Below are 23520 nucleotides of genomic sequence, written 5' to 3'. Positions count from 1 at the left end.
ATCTTTATTAATACATTCATACTGACCCCAAGCTTTTGAACAGTAACGTGAGTTTTTCTTGGAAAAGTATTTAATTGGTAAAGTGGTTTAACGTGAGAATGTACAAACTAATGGTGTTTAATAAATTATTATTTATAGGTACAATAACAAGACGTACAGGATTGATGACATTGCCTGGGATCATACCCCTAACAACACATTCAAGAAGGGAGATGCAGATATCTCATTTAAGAACTACTTCAAAACGGTAGCTTAATGATACAAGGAATTATTTTGACATCAGTTGCAGAATTGTATGGTCATACTCAATTAATTCTCCTCCTCTCCAGCAATATGGTCTGGACATAACAGATGGCAACCAGGCTCTTTTGGTTAGTCATGTGAAGAGACCTGGCCCTGCAGGACGGCCTCCACCGGGACCTGCCATGCTCGTTCCAGAGTTCTGCTACCTCACAGGCAAGTCTTTTGAAGACCCATTAAATGGTTTGAAGAGTGCCACTTTCTGTCATGTGATGTATCTGAATGCACTGCATTGGCGATTAAAAAAAAGACGTCCTTTTTTAATAGCCAGTATCCTGTAGTTAAGTGCAATTCAAGATGCTAACAAAACCTTCCATCAGGGTTCCTACGGGGTTTGGAAAAGTATGGAATTTGATTTGAGTAATTTCCAGGTCTGGAAAAGTATGGAAAAAATAAATCAGAGTATGGAAAAATATTTATGTTTCCAGACTATTGTCCCTATTTCATTTTCTAAATATAAAATTGAGAATTTCTAAATGTATATAATAAATATATACACAATGTTTTTTTTTTCAATGAATGAAAAACTTGTAGCCTAGCTATGGCAGTAAAGGTCAGACCTGTGTGTTCCTTCCTTTTCACAGTTCAACAGTGGTTAACACAGCACTTTGTAGTTTGAGAAAGCAAGTTGGGTTTGAGGATAAAACAGAGTCGATGGTGGAGTTCTTAAAGGAATAGTACTCCCAAAATGAAAATTTGTCATTTATTCACCCCCATGTCTTTCAAAACCATAAGACTTTATTAGATTAACATTTTTAATATTTTAAATCTGAGAGATTTCAGTCCCTTTATTAAAGGACTAGTTCACCCCAAAATGAAAATGTCCTAATCATTTACTCACCTCAATGTCATCCAAGATATCCATGCCTTACTTTCTTCAGTGAAAGATAAATTAGGTTTTTGAGCAACCAACTGAGTTGGTTGCCATTTTGGATGGCATTGGGGTGAGTAAATGATTAGGACATTTTCATTTTGAGATGAACTAATCCTTTAAATATCTTCATGTGTCCAAGATTTCCAAGATTAACAAAAGTCTTATTAGCTTAGAATGACATGAAGGTAAGTAAATTATAATAGAAATTTAATTTTTGGGTAATTTTTGGGTAAATTAATAACCCTTTAAAAAAATTGTGACTAATTTAGCATTTTGATCGTTAAGGTCACAAAAGGCAATATTTTAATATAGGATTTCTAAATATTAGATAGCCTACATAGAGGTTTTGACTCAGAGTGTAACAGACTTGTTGGTGCCGATAGCATTGTGGGTAATTGCGTCGCCATGTAGTGCTGTTGTGCTTCGGGAGACCCGAGTACGAGTCCTGCCTCATGGACTTTTCCCAATCCCGCCCCCTTCTCTCTCCCTCCTTACTTCCTGTCTAGCTACTTTCCTATCCTAATCAAAGGCAAAAACGCCAATACTAAATCTTTAGAATGTAACACTTGTTAGCAGTTGAATTTTAAAACAATTTATCAGAACAAGTTAAATATGGGCGGAAAAATCTGTAGGAAGTCTGGAAATTCGAGTCTGGAAAAGTATGGAATTTTTAAATGAAAATTGTGTAGGAACCCTGTTCCATGCATTTGAATATGGCTGCTACAAGTCTATTATATAGTTGGTAAAAGTCAGTATGTAAAATGAGTAGTATGTCTAAAGTCAAAGTATTCATACAACAGCAAGCAAAAAGCACCCGGATGACCTACTACTTCTGCCGTGAAGTACTCAACTGATTCTTTACTATCCCATTAGACAATCAGTACGTTTACATGGACAACAATACTCCGATATTAATCTGATTAAGACCATACTCTGATTAAGAAACTACCATGTAAACAGCGATTTCTAATTACCTTAATCCGGTTAAAGCCATACTCGAATTAAACAAAAATCGAATTAAGACATGTGGAGTATGCCTATTTTAGTCGCATTATCTAAGTGCATTGTAGACATGTACACACCTTAATCTAACTATTAACGTCGTGAAGGAGTTTCCGCCGCGTTTTGTGACAGGTCACACACACACACACACACACACACACACACACACACACACACACACCAGGCAAGTGCAGAGGGGAGGGCTTTGGGGGCTCGTATCAAAAGTATATAAAGTGCCCCTCTAAACAATCATCAATAATATTGTGACAAATAAAACAGAATTTGAATTATAATTAATATAACCGCACGTACAAAACAATGCGCTTAAATTCCCGTTTATCTTTTACGTACCTTTCAGTCTGAAATGTCGTTGCCATGACGTGTTGCTATGGTGCGTGACTGCGTGTCTTGCTCATAGACCGTAAAAACTCTGCTCACTCGGACACGGCCTCCTCTATATTTTTTTTCTTTGTGTTGCAATAATGCTCATTTTAAAAGTAAAATACGATCATTTTGTATCTGTAATCCCAGATTCATATTTGTCTGCTTACAACAGCGGTCGGGAACCTCTAGGCTTGCGAGCCATATGCCATTCAGTGAACGCTTTGTGGCTCGATAGCAGAAAAAAAAACAATCCAAACAATCACAATTTTGAAACCTTTTCATCACATTTTCATCATTTATCAAAACTATTATTCGAAATGTAGGCTGTCAAGAAGGAGGCAAGATGGGCAGTGTCTCTTAAAAAAACCTGAAAGACAATATTTAATATTACAAAAAATAAAACGATATATATATATATATATATATAATATCATAAAAAAAAGTATAAAAATCACTCGTTTTTATAAAGTCACACTGTCCAACAGCGACACCCGCAGGTAAAGTTACAGTGGGTTGCCTGAGCCCATTGATTTGAACACACCCACGAAAGTCGCGCTATGATTGGACCCCGGACAGCGTAGCGTGGCATGGGGACGTAATGACGTACCATTAATCAAACTATGTTCTGTAACATGTAAAACGGGAACATGAACGTAATATTCTAAAAGCAACTCATGTAAACACCTTAATCAGATTATTGCCTTATTCAGAGTAAGGTCAATAATTAGATTACTGCTGTCCATGTAAACGTAGTCATTGAGAGGATTTGTAAAGGGCAGTAAAGCAATATGACCCTATAAGTCATGTGACTGTGATAACATGGCTAATGCAGTTAGGGATGCACGATATATCGGCAACATATCGTTATCGGCCGATAAGTGATTATTTTTGATGTTATCGTTATCGGTCCAATAAGAAAATTTGACCGAGATAGTCAAGCCGATAGATAATGTATTATTTCCTTCAGCTGAGACGGACGCGCTGTCCACCATGATGGGTTTGAATTGCTCTAAATATGTTTGGAATCACTTCGAAAAGGAAAATACAGTTATGTGCAACATGTGCAGCGCAAGTCTTCTATAATCTACATAAAATGATAATGAGAATAGAATAGGCTGTAAAATAGCGTTGTGTTTCAGCGCTTTTGTTGAGGGAAAAGCGTGCCCACGGAGTTACACCTTCATGACGAGCACAGTCAAGTTCGCTTGTGCATTCACAGCCTTTTGTGCCATTGTAAGTTGTAATATTATATTTATTATTATTCTGTGTATGTAATATCATATAGGATGCGTTTGGTTGAGTTAATAAACGATGCAGTAAAGCACTTCATTGTACCGGTCTTTAGCTTCAGCGCGCGCCCACGGAGTTACACCTTCATGACGAGCACAGTCAAGTTTGCTTGTGCATTCACAGCCTTTTGTGCCATTGTAAGTTGTAATATTATATTTATTATTTTGTGTATATAATCCCATATAGGATGCGTTTGGTTGAGTTAATTAACGATGCAGTAAAGCACTTCATTGTACCGGCACGCGCATTTCAAACAGAAATGCACAGCATTAATAACTACTGGGACTGTCCTATACATAACACTGCAATGAGAATATTTCTGTTATAAAACGTAGTGAATTCTCTGGGTTTAGTTGTTTTTCAGCGCGCTGTTGTGGGAAGCGTCAACAACGCATTCTGACCAGCACAGTCAAGTTCGCTTGTGCATTCGCGTCATTTTAAGCATATGTAAGTCGTAATATTACGTTTTTGTAGTATAAACATCTGATTAAAGTCATATAGGATGTGTTTCGTTAAGTCAATAACCCGCAGTGCTTCACTGTACCGGTGATCATCTTAAGTTTCAGCACGCTCTCAAACAGGGGAAGAGCATCCACAGGAGTTATAACCCTTCACCTATGCGTGATTTTGTGCTAATATAAGTTGTAATATTATATTTATTTTGTATAAATATCTGATTGTTCTCATATATGATGCGTTTAGTTGTTAATTAAACTTCTAAGCGCTTCAGTTTATGGTTGTTCGTTCATTCTCTCCAGCTTCAGCGCGCTCTCAAACAGCAACATTATTCCTAATAGACTAGACTAATATTACAGATGTTTACTATTACTGTAATATTAAACAAATTTTTTTTTTCAAAAACACAGAAGCATTATTTTTTATAATTTGCACTTTTATTGTTCTCGTATCATTTCCATCAACAATATGGTTTGATTAAAACCATTTCTTTATCGTCTGTGCGGAGGTTATTTCATGCACTTGCATTCTGATTCTTTATTATGCAGCCTAAGTAATGCTGTTCAATTACTTGTTTGCATTATTTAGGTATATTATTTTTATTTTTTAGACAATATAATTTTTGGTAACATTTTACAAATAAGGTCTCATTTTATTAATGCATTAACTATCATGAACAAACAGAGAGCAATAACCTTTGTTTCTTTTAGTAATAAAATGTTTGTGTTTTGTAACAGTCCATTCACAGTTCATACCTAATGTTAAAAGACACAACTTTGGGTCTGAATATGTTGAGATTAACATGAACTAAAATTAATAAATCCTGTTGAAGTATTGTTCATTCATTGTTGGTTAACTAATACTAACAAAAAATAAACCTTATTGTAAAGTGTTACAAAAAAAAATGTTGGCCATAGGAGTGTAAAATTAATTTGAAAAGGTAAGGAATCTCACACTGGTTCAAATAGGCTACTGTAGTGTATAGGTTTGATTTATGTTGAAGTGTTTGGGACATGGCTTTTAATGGTGAGCCTTTAGTTTTTGTAATCAGGCTCTCAGAGTTTATTAAAATTTGTATTTAGATTTATCGGCCAATATATCGGTTATCGGCTTTCAAATATTAAGAATTATCGGTTATCGGTATCGGCCAAAATGTTCATATCGGTGCATCCCTAAATGCAGTGCATCCAGATATCATTCATACTATATAAAACATACTATTTTTATGTTTTAAAGTTTGTTCCTTATCAAATTTCAGTATCTACTCAGTTAATGATTTGCTACTTGCTTAACCCTCTCGAGGGTGCGACCGGCTCTCTTTTTTTTATCATTCTGTTACATCTGTGAATATTAAATGCAAAAAGACCGTTTAAATATTAATCCTGTTGCAACATTAAATGTCATACACGCAAGACTGTTTAGACAAGATTTATTTGGCTTGTTTTGGACAGATTATAATTAGGGATGAAACATTTAACATCACGATTATAGTGACCCAAATGATCACGGTTATCAATATTATCACGGTTTTGTTCAAACGAGATGAAAGTGTTCAAAAAGAACAGATGCACACACTTAAAACATTTCAACAAGTTTTATATTTGCAATTCAACAAACAACAGATAACTTAAGCAGCTCTAAGCACTTTTTTAAGATAGATTCTATTCTGTGGGATTTCCTTCCTTAATGGCCGTCGTCAATAGCAACGCATAAATAATAATTATTTGTCGTAAATATAATCTCTAATATTATCTCTGTAAATATATTATCAAGCAATATTCTCATCAGTGTTCAGCAATGATGCATTTAAATCTAGCATATTTTGTGTTAGAGCCCAAACAGTATCCTAGTGAAATAATGCATATCCACATTTCCATATGATTTGACAGTTTATTTTATTAAATATCAAAATGTGTGCATCATACCTGACCAGGGCTCTTAACCGGTTTCAAGGAACGAAAACGAAAACCGGAATCAAACAAAATTTTAAGAGGAACAAAAAAGAAAACAAAATCAAAATCAATTTGAATCGTTCTGAACAGAAACGTTCATTTGAAATGACCATTAACCGGTTAATAATGTTATTTTATCGTTCTCTTTAATATTTTAATTTGGCAGTGACCAATCATGAATAGAGTAGTACAGCATGTGGCGTTGGCGGATCAAGCATGAGCGAAATGTCATCTATGAATCTACCGGTAACTCAAGTCAGTGTAGAGCGCGCATTTTCATGCCTCAAGTACATTTCTTTCCCCGCTGAGGTCTACAATGAAAGCGCAGGTATTGGAGGACATTCTTTTCGTATGTTTAAATAAGCAGTACGGACTTTAAGCTCAAATAGTCTGATTAGGCTAGTTTGTGGATTTCGTTTAAGCCTATCCAAGTAGGTTACTAGCATCTATCAAACATTTTTCCTATAGTCTTTCAGATTGCCAATACAGGACAGGTCAGTGTTTTCTATATAGACGGTTGATGTTTCGTATTAAATGGTATGTTATATTGCATTAAATGATCAAGCTTTATTTGCTGACTGAATTTGATTATGTGATGCAAGGACGTGTTGCGCAGTGTTTGCTTTGAAATTACCAGTTGACGGTGCATTAAAAGAGCAATGGTTATCCAGTTTATTTATTCTTTATTCATGCAATTTTTAAAACAAGTCGTGTTGAAAAAAAAGTTATGTACAAAGAATGTTATCACTCTTCTGAAAAGAATAGGCATATAGAGGGCCACTTTCCGCTCCATTAAAACAGGTCAATATTTGTCCCGCTGTTTATGCTTTGTAATTAATGCATGTATTTCTGTTGTGGTTTTAAAAATGTTATGAAATAAATATTCAAGTTTAATTATCATGCGTTATATTATTATTGAGTGAAATTAAGTCTTTATTTATACATGTTTGTTTGGCTAAATTAAATTAAAATAACGTTATTAACCGTTATTTTTTCAAATCAAACCGTTTTTCAGAACAGTAATGTTTAATGAGGAACGCAAAAATGGAAACGTTAAAATATCGATTCTGCTCGGAGTGAACCGATTGATATTTTTTTCCGTTTTTAAGCCCTGTACCTGACACCTAAATTATCACTTTGACAGTCATAAAACTGACTGTATTCTCTTCAAATGCTATTGAAGTTTGAAATGTGTATAACGTTACCAATGTTGTATGTAACTTTAGAGACGGTCCCTAAATTCGCCAGCGTTATGCCAGTCATATCAGATGCGCTTTGGTTCTGCTGTTTGTTTGAAACTATTTTCGCTGCTGAAATAGAACAGAATAGAACAAAAACAGTCAACCACTGTATGATGAGTGAATCTCCTGCGTACATCGCACGTTTATCTCTGCTTTGAGTGTAGATTTCAGCGAGTGAGTGCGTGCTCTGAACGAAATTGTGTGCAGCCGAAATAACGTTACACCCGCAAATGGCGGTTGTTAATGTCAAGCCCTGATTATTATCCCTTAAATGTCACCCTAGTCTTGTCTGAATTTGTTCGTTCGCTTCACGTTATAATTTGCCAGACGTAGTTTAACTGTTATTGAGGTCAAAGTCCACTTGCCTTGCGTTCGTAGTTTTGAAGTGTTTTCCCCATTACAGTGACTTTCTTCTGGCATGTTCTGAAGACAGGGTGACCATCTTAGATTGAATTTCCCTCAGGACTTTTGTAAAAGCCAAAATATGACCACACCTCAGATTTGGTCCTTTTAGAAGGCTGAACAATCCCCCGAGTAGTGTTGTTTTCGTCAACGAAAAGTATGACTAAATATCTTCGTCAACGAACCTTTATAACGTGACGAAAACGAGACGAGACGCAACGTAAATGCTGGTCATGTGACGATGACGAATAAAAACGAGACTAAATGTGGTTCACAAAATAAAAACTATGCTAAAATGTCTCTTCATTTTCGTTGACGAAAATGAGACGAGACGAAAAGTCGTGTTTTTATTTTGCAGTATTTCTGTGCGTCTCAATCAGGGGCTGCATCAGGTCTCACTGCGCAGACGCAGGCCACATCACTCTCTTCAAATCCCACTCGCGCGGCGTCTCCGGTGAGTGAACGGGTCCGATGGCCGGCCAGTTGGGGTTCGTAAGCCCTATTCGGACGGTAATTGTTTGTCCTGCGGTCGTAAGGTGTCTTCATTATTTACAGGAGCTAGTCAGTGATTTTATTGTCGTCTTAATGCAGAATATCAGTGTTTTTCTCCCACCACCCATGTAAAAATCTCCGGCCGAATTACCTAACTGAATTACTGTTTGACAAACACCAAGGTCGTGTGGTGCCGTCTGAATCCACATCTCTGAGTTTTCAATCACTTCAGAATTCACGGTTTATATCCTTTTTGGCCACTGCAGAGCACCGTGCGGTTGTGCTTCGCTGTTATTTTGATGCATTTTAAAGATCTAGACTTGTATTACTGAAATATTGGCAAGTATTTACAAGAGCAAGATATTTCATCACCGCTCAAACAAAGAAAGAAAGAAAAGCACGTAAACATTTGAAATGTGCCGTTATAACGGCAGCAATTATATATGTTAAAATAACCGCAGCATTATGAATACCTCATAAGCGAATAAGAGGCTATATTCACTTATTTCCACTAATTTCCATGTGGAATAAAATTGCATCCTTTATTTTGAGATAAAATACAAGACAGAAAAACATTTTAACTATAATGTGGGTCTAATTTTAAACATAAATAATTAAATAATAATTTGGATATTATTTTCCTATTAAATTAAATATGCATTTATTCTTATTAAGACATTTGGAAAAACTTTTATTACATTAAAGTGGAAAATAAAACGGGTGTTGTGGAAATAGATGGGGAGAAATGTGGCCACAAAAATCACAGGAAAAAACACCACAAACCTTAAGAGACATCTTAATGTTTTTATTTATTTTATTTAAATGTATGTGTGTGTACTTGTTTAGTTGGTAAAATAAATATGTTGTAACTTCAAATCAGAGCGTCTTCCGTGTCTGGAATGGATGTATTCTTGAGTCTATAAGGTAACAATAATATAATAAGATAACCTTGTTTGAAATGGGTTTGGCTAAAAGAAGATTTTGGTTTTGTCTATAATACGTACTTATACTATATTGACTGGGTTAAATAGAATTGCATTACTAAAAAGAGACTAAAATACAATTTTCATTGACTAAAACTTGACTAAAATGTCATTAGTTTTGGTCGACTAAAACTAGACGAAAATAGTCATAGATAATTCTGACTAAAATAAGACTAAAATGCTCAGACTTTTAGTCGACTAAAACTTGACTAGACTAAAAAGAGTATGACTATGACTAAAACTAATAAAAACTAAAATGACTGCTTGACACAAAGACTAGACTAAAACTAAAATGAAAACAGGCCGCCAAAAACAACACTACCCCCGAGTGCTGTCCACTGCCTTCTGCCATTTATTCTCATTCAAAAAACAGCGGTTGCGCCAGACTGACGCTGACTGGACAAGATTTACCGCGAGTTTTCACAATTGTGATAATCACACGCGGTTTTAATGATAATAAAATTTTATACGATGTTACTAACCGTCACTAACTTTTATCGTGGTTTATCGTGAAACCGGTAATCGTTTCATCCCTAATTATAATGTGTTTATTGTAAAAGAGCCTAGTGTCACATCAATAAAGCTTTTATTCGCAAATGTCTGCTCATATGCTATAAATATAGTACCAGTCAAATATATTTTGCTTCATATTGATGTTTAAATATTATAGCCTAACGGTATTTTTTTTAAATTTAATATCAAAGTTTGACAGAAATTATTCTGGAGTTTTGTTTTGTAGAAAGTGATTTTTTTTGTTTTGTAGAAAGAGAATTGCTTTCTTTAAAGTGAATTTCGTTTTGTATAAATTGTATCTTAATTTGTATTATTTATTATTTATTTTTTTTAGCATGAGACTACTTTTAAAAACATAAAATAGTAAAAAAAAATTGTCTTAGTCATTTTTGTCTTGTTTCTAGTCTAAATATATCTAAATATTTAAACATTCTTAAATCAAGATGCATTTACTAGATAAGTACAATTTTCAACTAAATAAGAAGAGCATTTTTTTTAAAGTGTAGTCAAATCTTTTGATAATTTAAAATATAATAGGCCTTTGTTGACTACATTCTAAATAAATGATTCTGGAGTTTGGTTTTGTAGAAAGTGCATTTTTTTTGTTTTGTAGAAACTGAATTGCTTTCTTTAAAGAGAATTTCGTTTTGTATAAATTGTATCTTAATTTTAATTATTTATTTTTTTAGCACGAGACTACTTTCAAAAACAAAAAAATAGTACAAAAATGTAGGAAAAAATACTCCTTAGTAATTTTTGTCTTGTTTCTAGTCTAAATATTTAAATATTCTTAAATCAAGATGTATTTACTAGATAAGTACAGTTTTCAACTAAATAAGAATAGCATTTTTTTGCTCTCTGTCACACACCTGAAGCTCATTCATTATGCAGCTCATTAATGCGAGCTATTATGTTCTATCGTGCTCTCAGGTGATACTCATCATTATTCATTAGATATCACGCCTCCTCGCATACTGGCTTTGTGAAGAAAAACTGTCTTACAAATTTTAAATCAGTGTATTGTTTTATGTGAATGAGAAGGGTCAATGATTCTCACATCAGTTTGAAGCAAAAACTCAATGAAAATACACTGTGGAGTCTAGGGATGCACCGATCCACATTTTTTCACTTCCGATCCCGATACCTGAATTTAGATATCGGCCGATACCGATACTATTCCGATACCAGAGCTGTGTTTGCTTTAATATTATTATTATTATCATTATTGTTGATTTTATATGATGCTGACATAAACTCCACTCAACAGGCAAGTATGATATGAACATAATAGTGACCCAAATTATCACGGTTATCAATTTATATTTGAAAATCAACAAACAAAAAATAAATCAAGCAGCTCTAAGCACTTTTTTTAAGCTAGATTCTGTGGGATTTCCTTCCTTATAATGGCCGTCGTCAATGGCAACGCATAATGCATAAATCTCTAATATTATATCTGTAAATATATTCTCAAGCAATATTCTCATCAGTGTTCTATCAGCTATGACACATTTAAATCTAGCATATTTTGTGTAAGAGCCCATACAGTATTCTAGTGAAATAAAGCATATTTTTTCATATGGTTTGACAGTTTATTTGATTAAATATCAAAAATCCAAAAGGTGTGCATCATACCTAACACCCAGATGAACACTTTACAGTCAGTTTTATGACTTAAGTCATTCTCTTCAAATGCCATTTAAGTTAGAAACGTGTATAGCCTACTAATGTAGTATGTAACTTTAGAGACGGTCCCTACATTCGCGAACGTCAAGCCAACCTAATGCCAGTCATATAAGATGCGCTGTGGTTCTGCTGTGTTTTGTTTGAAACTATTTTCGGTGCTGAAATATAACAAAAACTGTCAATCACTGTATGATGAATGAATCTCCTCCAATGTCAAGCCCTGATCTCTTAAATGTCAAGAATCATACATAAACATTTTTCTCTCAAAAATACAAGCATGCACATACATGTTGCTCACATATTATGGTAGCCCAGTTTGTGCTGAATACAGTGTAATTACACTTTTGCCATTAATATGTTTTTAAGCAACTGAAAAAAAAAACAAATGTGACCCCGTCTGTGAAACCCCGGCTAAATTCGCATAGTCTAATTAGGAGATATAGAGCGTCAAAGTAGTCATAGCCATAAAAATGACCAAAACAGGCAATTTGTGTTTATTGCTGTAAATGACAGATTATACCAAGGGCTTTGAGATGCAGTACTCAATTTTTCATTTATAATATTATAAATACTGAAATTAATGATTTTATTGACGCTACGTTTTATTATTTTGCACCAAAAAATACCGGACATGGGCTTCTTAAATATTGATTTGATTCGTCTCTTTGTTTACTTTGGACGCAGAAACAACTCCTGATTGTTATATCATTCGGTTCAGAAACGTATTTTTTACAATTACAAAGTGCAAACAGACCATAATATCAATCCGCACGACCAAGGATCAGATCAGTGTCGGGAAAGGCAAGAAAACGGCGACTTAAGCCGGGTTCCGATTTCTGTGTGGATTTCTTTGTGTCATCACTGACATTTCAGGAACAGTTTATTTGTTTCCTAACTCCACCTTCTGCCTATACATCCATCTTATTTTAAAGACATTTAATGGCTGCTAAGTGTCTAAATAGTTAGTTTTTTTGATGCTGATGCGCTGGGTTTATGAATTCGCTCTCTGACAGGGTGGCCGCGGCAAGTGAAGTGCAAGGAACAGAACAGCTGATAGTTTAATTAATAATGATTAATATAGGCCTACTGTTTTTTGTAGGCTAAATAAAGAACCCGTATTATATATTAATATAAAAAAAGTTGCGTGTGTCCTTCGGAAGCAAAGCTCTTGCGTCTGATGTTTTGGTTTCGGTTTGTAAACCTATACGAATAGAACATGCATGAATGAGAACATAAAGTGCAGGACGTGCTTTATGTAGGCTAAAAGAGTTATTAAGCACAATGAGCCATGAAAAAATCCTAATGAATCATAATCTTAATCGAATTGTGAGACAAGTGAAGATTCACAGTTATGACTAACTATCTGCACAAAGTTTGAGACTGACCTGTTAACTTGTTAGGGCATTAGGCCTAGTCCTGGATTTACTCCAAATGTTACACAGTGAGATTTTCTATGGATGTTTTATATATTAATGGATATATATAGGCCCTATTAATGACATTTTTCTACTGAGATTTCATTTTACTAATAAAGTTATAGCCTACAAATCATTAGAGTGAACTGACTTGGTAAATCAAGCTCTTGTGGTGCCCCCATTCGTTTTAATGTTTCACGCTTTTTGGACATGCACATCATAATAAATAGACTTGTTTTACAAAACTAAGAATTTTCCCTTAAATGTGTCCTATATCACTGAAAATGGGAGAATCTTAGCTTTAATGTGGTATCATTATCAGAATAATAATGGTTAAAATGCTTTACAATTTCAAAAATAAGCTTGATTTTAAAATTGGAATTTCTCAAAATCATGATTTTCTGAGGCCGAAATTCAGCTAACTTTTGACATGGTCTTACTCAGTCAATATTAAAGATATCAATTTTCACAGAATGTTCTTTACATTATGTAGGATGATTTTATGTCTAAAAAAGCGAATGACAAAAAAATGACTTTAGCTGGGTTTTCACAGACAGGGTCACAAATGTCAGATCATGACTCCAGAGGGTTAATGTCAATGACAGGTGGTATTTATATTAAAGGGATGATTCACCCAAAAACGAAAATGTGATGTTTTTCTGCTTACCCTTAAAGGGTTAGTTCACCCAAAAATGAAAATTCTGTCATTAATTACTCACCCTCATGTCGTTGGACACCCGTAAGACCTCCGTTCATATTCGGAACACAAATGGAGATATTTTAGTTGAAAGCTGATGGCTGAGAAAGGCTTCACACAGGCCTCCATTGGCATTCAGTACATTGACACTTCCAAGATCCATGAAAGGCACTTAAAACGTCGTTACAAAGTCTATCTCACCACAGTGGCTCTACAATAATCATACAATGCGACGACAATAGTTTTTGTGCGCAAAAAAAAATCAAAAGAACACCTTTATCCAGCTTGTTATTGCCTTCCGCGTGTGTCTCCACGACGCATGCGCGAGAATATGACGTAGCGCCGGGGCTCGGGATTCCATGAAATGCACACTCTAACCCCATTTTGAGCACTACGCCGAGACCTAAAGCACGATCAATGTAGAATCCAACAGCTTAGACACGCGCGTCTTCCTCTGCTCGTAAACAAATCGCTTCTGGGTCATATGTCCGAACGCCGGATCTGCGTCATATTCTCGCGCATGCGTCGTGGAGGCATACACGGAAGTCGAGAACAAGTTGGATAAAGGTGTTATTTTGATTTTTTTTTGCGCACAAAAACTATTGTCGTCGCATTGTATGATTATTGTAGAGCCACTGTGGTGAGATAGACTTTGTAACGACGTTTTAAGTGCCTTTCATGGATCTTGGAAGTGTCAATGTACTGAATGCCAATGGAGGCCTGTGTGAAGCCTTTCTCAGCCATCAGCTTTCAACTAAAATATCTTCATTTGTGTTCCGAATATGAACGGAGGTCTTACGGGTGTCCAACGACATGAGGGTGAGTAATTAATGACAGAATTTTCATTTTTGGGTGAACTAACCCTTTAAGGCATCCAAGATGTAGGTGTCTTCGTTTCTTCAGTAGAACACAAATGAAGATTTTTAACTCCAACCGTTGCTGTGTGTCACTCATATAATGCTTGTCAATGGAGACGAATTCTATTAGAGTAAAAAAAACATGGACAGACAACTTCAAATTAAACCCCGCGGCTCGTGACGACACATTGATGTCTTAAGACACGAAACGATCGGTTTCTAAGAGAAACCGAACGGTATTTATGCAAATATATCACCTTGTATCAGACGAACGCTTCAGCTCTGCAGACTGCCATCACTTCCCGTGTGTGAGGTCAAAATAGCAGCCAGCTCATAGATATATACATAGATACGTCATTAGTGCCTGCGTGGATCATGGCGTGGATCGCTCGAATGAGGAATATATGTATACATATCTATGACCTGGCCGCTATTTTGACCTCACCAATGGGAAGTGATGGCAGTCTGCAGAGCTGAAGTGTTCGTCTGATACGAGGTGATATATTTGCATAAATACCGTTCGGTTTCTCTTAGAAACCGATTGTTTCGTGTCTTTAGACATCAATGTGTCGTCACGAGCCGCGGGGTTTAATTTGAAGTTGTCTGTCCATGTTTTTTTTACTCTAATAGAATTCGTCTCCATTGACAAGCATTATATGAGTGACACACAGCAACGGTTGGAGTTAAAAATCTTCATTTGTGTTCTACTGAAGAAACGAAGACACCTACATCTTGGATGCCTTAGGGGTAAGCAGAAAAAAGTTTTTTCGTTTTTGGGTGAACTATCCCTTTAAGGTGAACAGGACATTTTTGATTTTGAGACCATTGTTTACAACTTTGTATACACCTCAACGTGAAAGATGAGGTGTGGACATTAGCATATAGATGACCTCAAATCTAATGTGGAGTGAAATATGGAATAGAACGCGTTTAAGTTTTGTTTTCAGGTGTAAACCACTCTCTGACCTGCATGCATTTGTTTGCCTTGAAGGTTTGACAGATAAGATGCGTGCTGATTTCAACATCATGAAGGATCTTGCCTCTCACACAAGGCTGAGTCCTGAACAGAGAGAGAGCAGAATTAACCGCTTAATCTCCAACATCAACAGGTACAGGTTCTACACCAACCCTACTGATGTGTTCTGTTTCTTAATTATGGATATTTGTATATCTTATCGGCTCTCACATACACTAGAAATGCAGACGTGCAGAATGAGCTTACAACTTGGGGTCTGAGCTTTGAGAACCGACTGCTGAGTCTGAATGGAAGAGTCCTGCCCTCTGAGAGGATCATACAGGGAGGCAGAGCGGTAAGACAGACAGCTTCATATCACAGAAGGCATTCATAACGTAACCGTTTCATTGAGGGCTTGATTATTCTCTTTTGTTTTCATCCCTTAGTATGAGTATAACCCATGGGCAGCTGACTGGTCTAAAGAGATGAGAGGTCTCCCTCTGATGAGCTGCATGAATCTGGACAACTGGCTGATGTTTTACACACGCCGGAATGCAGACGTTGCCCAATCTCTGCTTCAAACTCTCAACAGAGTGGCTGGGCCCATGGGAATCCGCATGCAGAGGGCCATTATGTGAGTTGTTTGAACCTTTGAATGTCAAAAACTTTCCATTCCATTTTCATGTTAATAAGCATTTCCTGCCCAAGCAGGATTGAGTACGAGGATCGTCAGGAATCTCTCCTGAGAGCCCTGCAACAGAACGTAACACGTGAAACACAGATGGTGAGACCAGCAATTGCATTAATGCACAATTTGAATATCCAGAGCTTTTGTTTCAAACTGCTTCTGTGCCTTCCACAGGTGGTGGTGATCCTGCCTACCAATCGAAAGGACAAGTACGACTGTGTGAAAAAGTACCTGTGTGTGGACTGCCCCACTCCCAGCCAGTGTGTGGTGTCTCGCACCATCAGCAAACCTCAAGCGCTTATGACTGTGGCCACCAAGATTGCTTTGCAGATGAACTGCAAAATGGGAGGAGAGCTGTGGAGTGTAGAAATCCCAGTAAGACTCTCAAATGACTGCTGTTCTGTTGGCTTGTGCCAAATGTCAGATCACAAACTGAATCTTTGTCTCTTAGCTCAAACAGCTGATGATTGTAGGCATAGACTGTTACCATGACACTGCTGCTGGGAAGAGATCCATTGGAGCACTGGTGGCCAGTCTGAACCAGGGCATGTCCAGGTAATATAATGAATTGAAGATAGCACTGTTTAAACAAAAATAATCTTAAAATTCTGTGCTCAACATTATGTTGGACTTACTGTGAATGTTTTTCAAGAAACTGCAAAACATTTGAAGTAGATGAAAGTTAAGTTTAAAGTTAGAAGGGAATCTTGCTTTTTGGTTACTGGTGGACTAGGTAGTTGATAGGATTTAGTGAAAATACTGTTGTTGTCATGAATAATACTACAGTTAATAGAGTTCAGACTCTTAGATTATGTGGTTGTACTTAATTGTTTTATAATGATTTTGTTATCTTTTCAGGTGGTTCTCCAAGTGCGTCTTGCAAAACCGTGGTCAGGAGATCATTGATGCGCTGAAAGGGTCGTTGCAAGGTGAGAAATGTTGCAACCAAAATTATTTTGGTTATTAGTTTCATCTTGCTGCTTTGCCTTTTCTTTAAAAAAAAGAAAGGAAATTATTTAATTAACTTACCGTGTCATTCCATATCTGTTTGACTTTAAATGATGAGTCATGTGGGTTTTTGGTTAAATGTCTGAAATAAGGTCTCAAGTTAACAATTTCAAGATATTAAATACGGTTTTTTTTTCTGATAAATGCAGTTGCTAACAAGTAGCTGAATGGCACTACAGAGTTTGTTTGTTGATGATATTAAACGTCATCACGCAGAAGAGGAAAACTCATCTACTTGCTAGTCCACTTTCACAGCCTCATTTATAATTATGCTTTTGCAAACTATTCTCTCAAACATTCCAACTTGTAGATTTTAAATAAGATTGAAAGAGTTTTTGGAAACTTAGTGGGTGTTCATTTCTAAAAGCTTAATTCATAGACTAACTTTAGCTTTTTACTTCTGCTTATTGTATTTAGGTTTTAAAGTTCATGAAAGTTGTTTGTGACAATTATCTTGAAAAAAATGTGCAAGAATTAAAATTTTGTTGGCCACTGGGGGTGTAACGATACACTCATGTCACGATTCGATACATATCACGATACAATATTATTGTGATAATCCAAGACAAATGGTAAAAGGTTAACAACAAATTTACTGTTGATTGAAATTCTAAATTAGTGACACCAGAATTAAAAAAAAAAAAACGATTGATTCTGAAGCTGAAACTACAGAATTATTTTAGACTAATATGCTTGCATCTGTCACTGACTAGATACATTTTAAATAATGTTGGCCACTTTTTACTGGTAACATAAGAGATTTGGCATTATCAGGGCCCACAAATATTACCCTATTGAATTATTTTACATTGTATTCAACAATATATATATATTAATATTAGTGCTGGGCAAGTGAACGCGGGCGATTCATTTTTTCACTTTAACGCATTAAAAATATTTAACGCAATTAACGCAGCGTTCGTTTTTATAAACATTTTTGCCAAGCGTTACATTATATGATCACGCTCTTATTTATGTAAATGCTTTTAAACCATCTTGGCATGACAAGACAGAAGAGAACGCGCTGTATGTCAGTGTCCTGTCTGTGTGGCTGCATCTCAATCAGATCCCTAGTTGCGCCAGTCTCGTGCACACATCGAGTTCTCTTTCGCTCTTGAACAAACAATAACAACAACAGAGAATGTTGCCAAAATGCCAGTAGTACTGACACTTAATGCCTCGTACACACGCAGACGCGTTTAGCTGTATATGTAAACAATTTTGTATCGTATCAGCATTTCGTCTATATGGATCTGGCGTTTTGGGAGCCTGAAACCGCTATTTTTTTTAATCGGGTCCCAGAGTGGATAAATATGAAAATTACACCCTTGCGTTTTCGTGTGTACAGCCAATCTGTGAAACGATGATGTCATCACCCTAAGTCTTCTCTGTTTTTAGTGTATCTCTGTGGCAGAATCACAGCAGCACATACTGGTCTGGCATGGTCGTTTTGAGTCGGTTTCAGTGGTTTCATGTATACGCCGATTTTTTTGAGACAAGGGGAAAAAAGGTTGGCTAGGGAAAGCTCTGGCTTCGTGTGGATGTGGCCTAAAACTCTGTAAATTAGAATTTTAATTTTGGGTGAACTATATACAATACAGATTGTCACTATCCACGATACATATTGTTGAGTTTTTGTATTGCGATATATTGTGATACGATATATAGTTACACCCCTATTGGCCACATGTCTTGCATTCCGCAATAGGGGCCAATGGAAAAATGTCATGGGAACCAGGGTGATGCAAACTTGCAAGTTGGCCTACAAAATACATCATCCCTGCAGCACTCTACTAAATCTGTGTCTCTCTTTAGCTGCTCTGAAGGCCTATCTGAAGTACAACAGTTCTCTGCCCTCACGCATCATCGTGTACCGAGATGGAGTTGGAGATGGCATGCTGCAGAGCGTGGTGGACTACGAAGTTCCTCAGATCATGCAGTCCATCAAGACCATGGGGCAAGATTATGAGTAAGCCACACTTCATGCCGACACATTCACACTATGGGGATGTTGAATTCCCTTGGTTGTATTCACATTTATGTTTTGCATACAGGCCCAAGCTGACAGTTGTGGTTGTGAAGAAGCGCATCAGCTCCAGATTCTTTGCCCGGATTGATGGCAAAATTGCCAACCCTCCTCCTGGAACAGTCATCGACACTGAGGTCACTCGTCCAGAGTGGTGCGTATTAAGGGGTGTCAATTTAAACAAATACAGCCGTTTAAATTAACAATAAATTAATCGTTAGCCTTAAAGGGATAGTTCACCCAAAAATTAAAATTTGATGTTTATCTGCTTACCCCCAAGGCATCCAAGATGTAGGTGTCTTTGTTTCTTCAGTAGAACACAAATGAAAATTTAACTCATACCGTTGCAGTCTGTCAGTTGTATAATGCATGTGAATGGTAAAAAAAATCTGAGAGTAAAAAAAACATGCACAGACAAATCCAAATTAAACCCTGTGGCTCGTGACGACACATTGATGTCTTAAGACATGAAACAATCGGTTTGTGCGAGAAACCGAACAGTATTTATATAATTTTTACCTCTAATACACCACTATTTCCAACAGCCTTGAGCGTGCGATCACTTCCGGTGCGCGAGGTCTGTACACGATCTGGCGTAGTTTCCGCAAGCGGCGGAAGTGATCACACTTTCGTAAAAAGCAAAAAATATTGAAGCTAACTTGGAACAAGAACAAGAGTAGAGATGGGCATACTAGAGATGCGCGGATCAGCTCTAATGTCACCGAATCCGCTGTTAAAAACAAACCATCCACCCGCACATGATTTTCTCTGATTTAGATATCCACACCCGATCGTCACATTACAATTATTCAAATTCTCAGTGTTAAGCGTTATGCTATCGTAACATTAGCTACACTGAAGTAGGTTGCTTTAAAAAAAATCACCAACTTCTTTGGCGAAATTACATTTCTTAAAAAACCTAAACCAGGGTCGACAACCTATACAGCACACTGAGGAGTAATTGCTGGAACGTGAGCAAAAGCGAGAGGTGTTTGTATTTAATTTAGATAATTATATATTAATATTTGAGATTTTGTTTAATGTAAAGTGCGTTACAATTAAAATGTATTATTATTATAGATAAAATAGCCTACTTCGCACATGCATATCTACATTTTGAGCTAATCATTCATCATAGTAACACAGCTTGTTTTTATTAAGTTAGGAGCTATAAATATCATTAAAGTGTGAGATTTAAATTAAGCAAATCAATGAAAGCGCGCAACTCCGAACGCAGGAGCGTTGCGCATCATGCGCACACAACAGTTACAGCTTGTTCTGCTATTTGTTGTGCTTAGCTTTGATGACATTTTAATGGTGTATTTCAGAGATATCAAGTATATATGAAGTCCCATTAAACATTTCACATAGGCCTGTGGTGATGCATGTGCAAACTCCATTCATGCTGGTTGCTTCATGCCTTTCGAGTGCTCGTATCTCGTCAGCTGATGCGTATTTCTCATCCACATGCAATTTTTGGAATGTTACTTTTTATTACTTTACCCACCTGACCCGCGGATATAACCTCAATCCGCGCATACTCCGAGTCCTTACACAAAAATTGTCTTAATGCAACATGAGTGTGTGTAGTTAAATGGACTAAATGAAGTTTGGACTTAGGTTAGGGTTAGGGTTGCCTTTATTATTTTTTGAATTCGAGTTACTCGAGGAATCGTTTCAGCCCCATGTAAACATAGCTAATATTTACCTTATGGTTTTTATATTGGAATATGGTATAGATGGTGGTAAGACTGCATATTTTATCAGTATCTTTTTAAATGAGCACCTGGTTGTAGTGAAGACATTTCAACATAAAACTCCAAATGTATTTTGAGCTTGTTTATGATTAAAAGTCCTACATTACCAATAACTTTTTTGTTGTTGTTGTATTTTGATTACATTATAAACTATCTGCTTTTTAATTCAATTTAAACCTTTTCGGCTTCTCTCTAGGCTGCCTCCTCACATTAAAAGAAAGACTTAAGAACATTAACACATTCAATATGTAGTTTTTACCTGTATCGTTACAATAATCTGTTTATTGCCTTTTATTTAAACATTGTGTCAGAAAAATCCAATATTGGTCAACCTCATATTTAAAGGGATAGTTTACCCAAAAATGAAAATTCTGTCATTTACTCACCCTCAAGTTGTTCCAAACCTGTACGAGTTTCTTTGTTCTGCTGAACACAAAAGAAGATATTTTGAAGAATGTTTGTAACCAAGTAGGTAGAGCAACCATTGACTACCATAGTAGGGGAAAAATGCTATGGTAGTCAATAGTTGCTCTATCTGCTTTGTTACAAACATTCTTCTAAATATCTTCTTTTGTGTTTAGCAGAACAAAGAAACTCGTACAGGTTTGGAACAACTTGAGGATGAGTAAATGATGATAGAATTTTCATTTTTGGGGGAACTATCCCTTTAACAACATGTTGGTACATAAATCAATTTCAATAGATATGCACATGTATATTGAACAAAATGTCTTGAGGCCCCAGCACTATTTATTAAGTAAAAGGATCTGAGATGCATGATTTATTTTGAGATTATATGGGTTTGTTCTGAATGAACATTTGTTGTAGATCATAAAGGTTATAAAAATTCTCCAGATACTCTAATATTAGCCATTTTGTATTAGTAAAATGATTCAAACCGCTCATCTTAATGCTACTTCTGCTTTCAGGTACGATTTCTTCATAGTAAGTCAGGCTGTGCGCTTTGGTTGCGTTTCACCTACACACTACAATGTGGTGTATGACAACAGCGGCCTCAAACCAGATCACATGCAGAGACTCACCTACAAACTCTGCCACATGTACTACAACTGGCAGGTAACAACCATGCAGATCAGTATCACTCTACTGCTAATAGCTCTACAATACTATGTGCTGTCTCATGTATTCTTCATGGCTCTCTTTCGTCTTTAAGGGGATTGTCCGAGTGCCTGCACCATGTCAGTATGCCCACAAACTGGCCTTCCTGGTTGGTCAGAGCATTCACAAGGAGCCCAACATGAACCTGGATGACTTCTTGTATTATCTGTGAACGGCTTAGTGACAAGATGGAGGGTCTGGTAGAATAAATGGGCCATTTGTATTAGTTTCTTTCCTAAGTTAAATGAAAAAGTATCTGGAGAACATTTGTTTGTTTACCTACATATAGTGTTTTGATTGAGAAGCAGGTACAAAAATGTTTGTGTTTGTAAGGAGAAATGCTTATGGTCCTACTTTTTTCTTTAAAATATTCTCTTCATTTGTTCTGATGTCTTGTGAAGATGGTCTCGGTTTTCTTTTATGTAAACGGATGGTTCAAATTACATTTCTTTGACAGTGTTGAGAGGTTCTGAATAACATTTCTTGGATTGTGTTTAGAGGATGAATGTTAATAGAATTAAACATTTGTCTCGTTTTCCAAGATTAAAGATGAGTTGTTACACATGTTGTGAATGTCGTGGGTGGGGGGGGGGGGGTATTTAAGCTGACGGTATATCGATTTCGATGTCAGTATCAATTCATAGCCTACTGTACATATAAGGAAATATCGATATATATGTTATTAACATTTTCACATTTAAAGAAATCTAGTGTTTGATCATATCTAAATATTTATTAAAATGCAAAACTGAGCAACTAGATTAGATACATGTATATTGATTAAAGTGCTATAAAGGCACCAGTGGGTAATGGCATTACAAATGGAAATTATTATTTTTCGAGGCATGAAATGACTAATTTGCCTCTTTGAATAAGAATTCTCTAATTTAACCTTAATTACTATACTAATTGTAATATAAATAATAAAAAATATAAGAAAAATATTTTAAGTGGTCCTTAATGGACCATAATTATTGCACAAAAAGTATTTAATACCAAAATATTCAATAAATATTGAACTAAAATAAAGAACATTTATTCAATTGAAAAATAGTTAAGGTGTATGGTCACATTTGACCATCAATGAGTTTGAGTATGAACAATTATTAAGGAAAACCTGAGGGTTAAATACAATAAAAAACATTAACATTAATGTAAACTATGTTGCATCTCCATCACTCTCCATTATAAAACAATCCTGTATGTTTGACGTAATAATCAATGCACACTATGCTGTACTGCTTACCAAAACTTGCTGCAAACACCTGTAAAGTGGAGCTGTTGTGCATCAAGCCATTCAAATGTATTGACACAGCGCTAGAAGTATTGAGAGCTCCGTGAAGCGCGTGACCACGCGCGCCACCGGGAGATGAGAGAGCATGTCGCAAATTTTTCAACACTCTGGCTTTAACTGTTATGCCAT

The 23520-nt window shown here is 36.1% G+C and overlaps 1 protein-coding gene across 1 annotated transcript in view; it reads left to right on the top strand.

The window, feature by feature from the left end:
• Positions 1-22269, top strand: part of piwil1 (piwi-like RNA-mediated gene silencing 1) — a gene marked incomplete at both ends in the record, with an annotated part of 28027 nt that extends 5758 nt beyond the window's left edge. The window contains 13 exons of the mRNA XM_079826873.1: positions 139-247; positions 330-456; positions 15536-15653; positions 15740-15854; positions 15946-16133; positions 16211-16283; positions 16362-16562; positions 16639-16742; positions 17046-17116; positions 19011-19164; positions 19250-19375; positions 21908-22055; positions 22153-22269. Of these exons, the coding sequence (XP_079682999.1) occupies positions 139-247; positions 330-456; positions 15536-15653; positions 15740-15854; positions 15946-16133; positions 16211-16283; positions 16362-16562; positions 16639-16742; positions 17046-17116; positions 19011-19164; positions 19250-19375; positions 21908-22055; positions 22153-22269 (1651 nt within the window). The remainder of the gene's footprint in view (positions 1-138; positions 248-329; positions 457-15535; positions 15654-15739; positions 15855-15945; positions 16134-16210; positions 16284-16361; positions 16563-16638; positions 16743-17045; positions 17117-19010; positions 19165-19249; positions 19376-21907; positions 22056-22152) is intronic.
• Between the last annotated feature and the right edge of the window lie 1251 nt (positions 22270-23520).

This window comes from Gobio gobio (genome assembly GCF_949357685.1).
Source record: "Gobio gobio genome assembly, chromosome: 10".
Taxonomy (NCBI): domain Eukaryota; kingdom Metazoa; phylum Chordata; class Actinopteri; order Cypriniformes; family Gobionidae; genus Gobio; species Gobio gobio.
The sequence above is the reverse complement of the archived record's forward strand: the minus strand, read 5'-3'. Positions and strand labels throughout refer to the sequence as shown.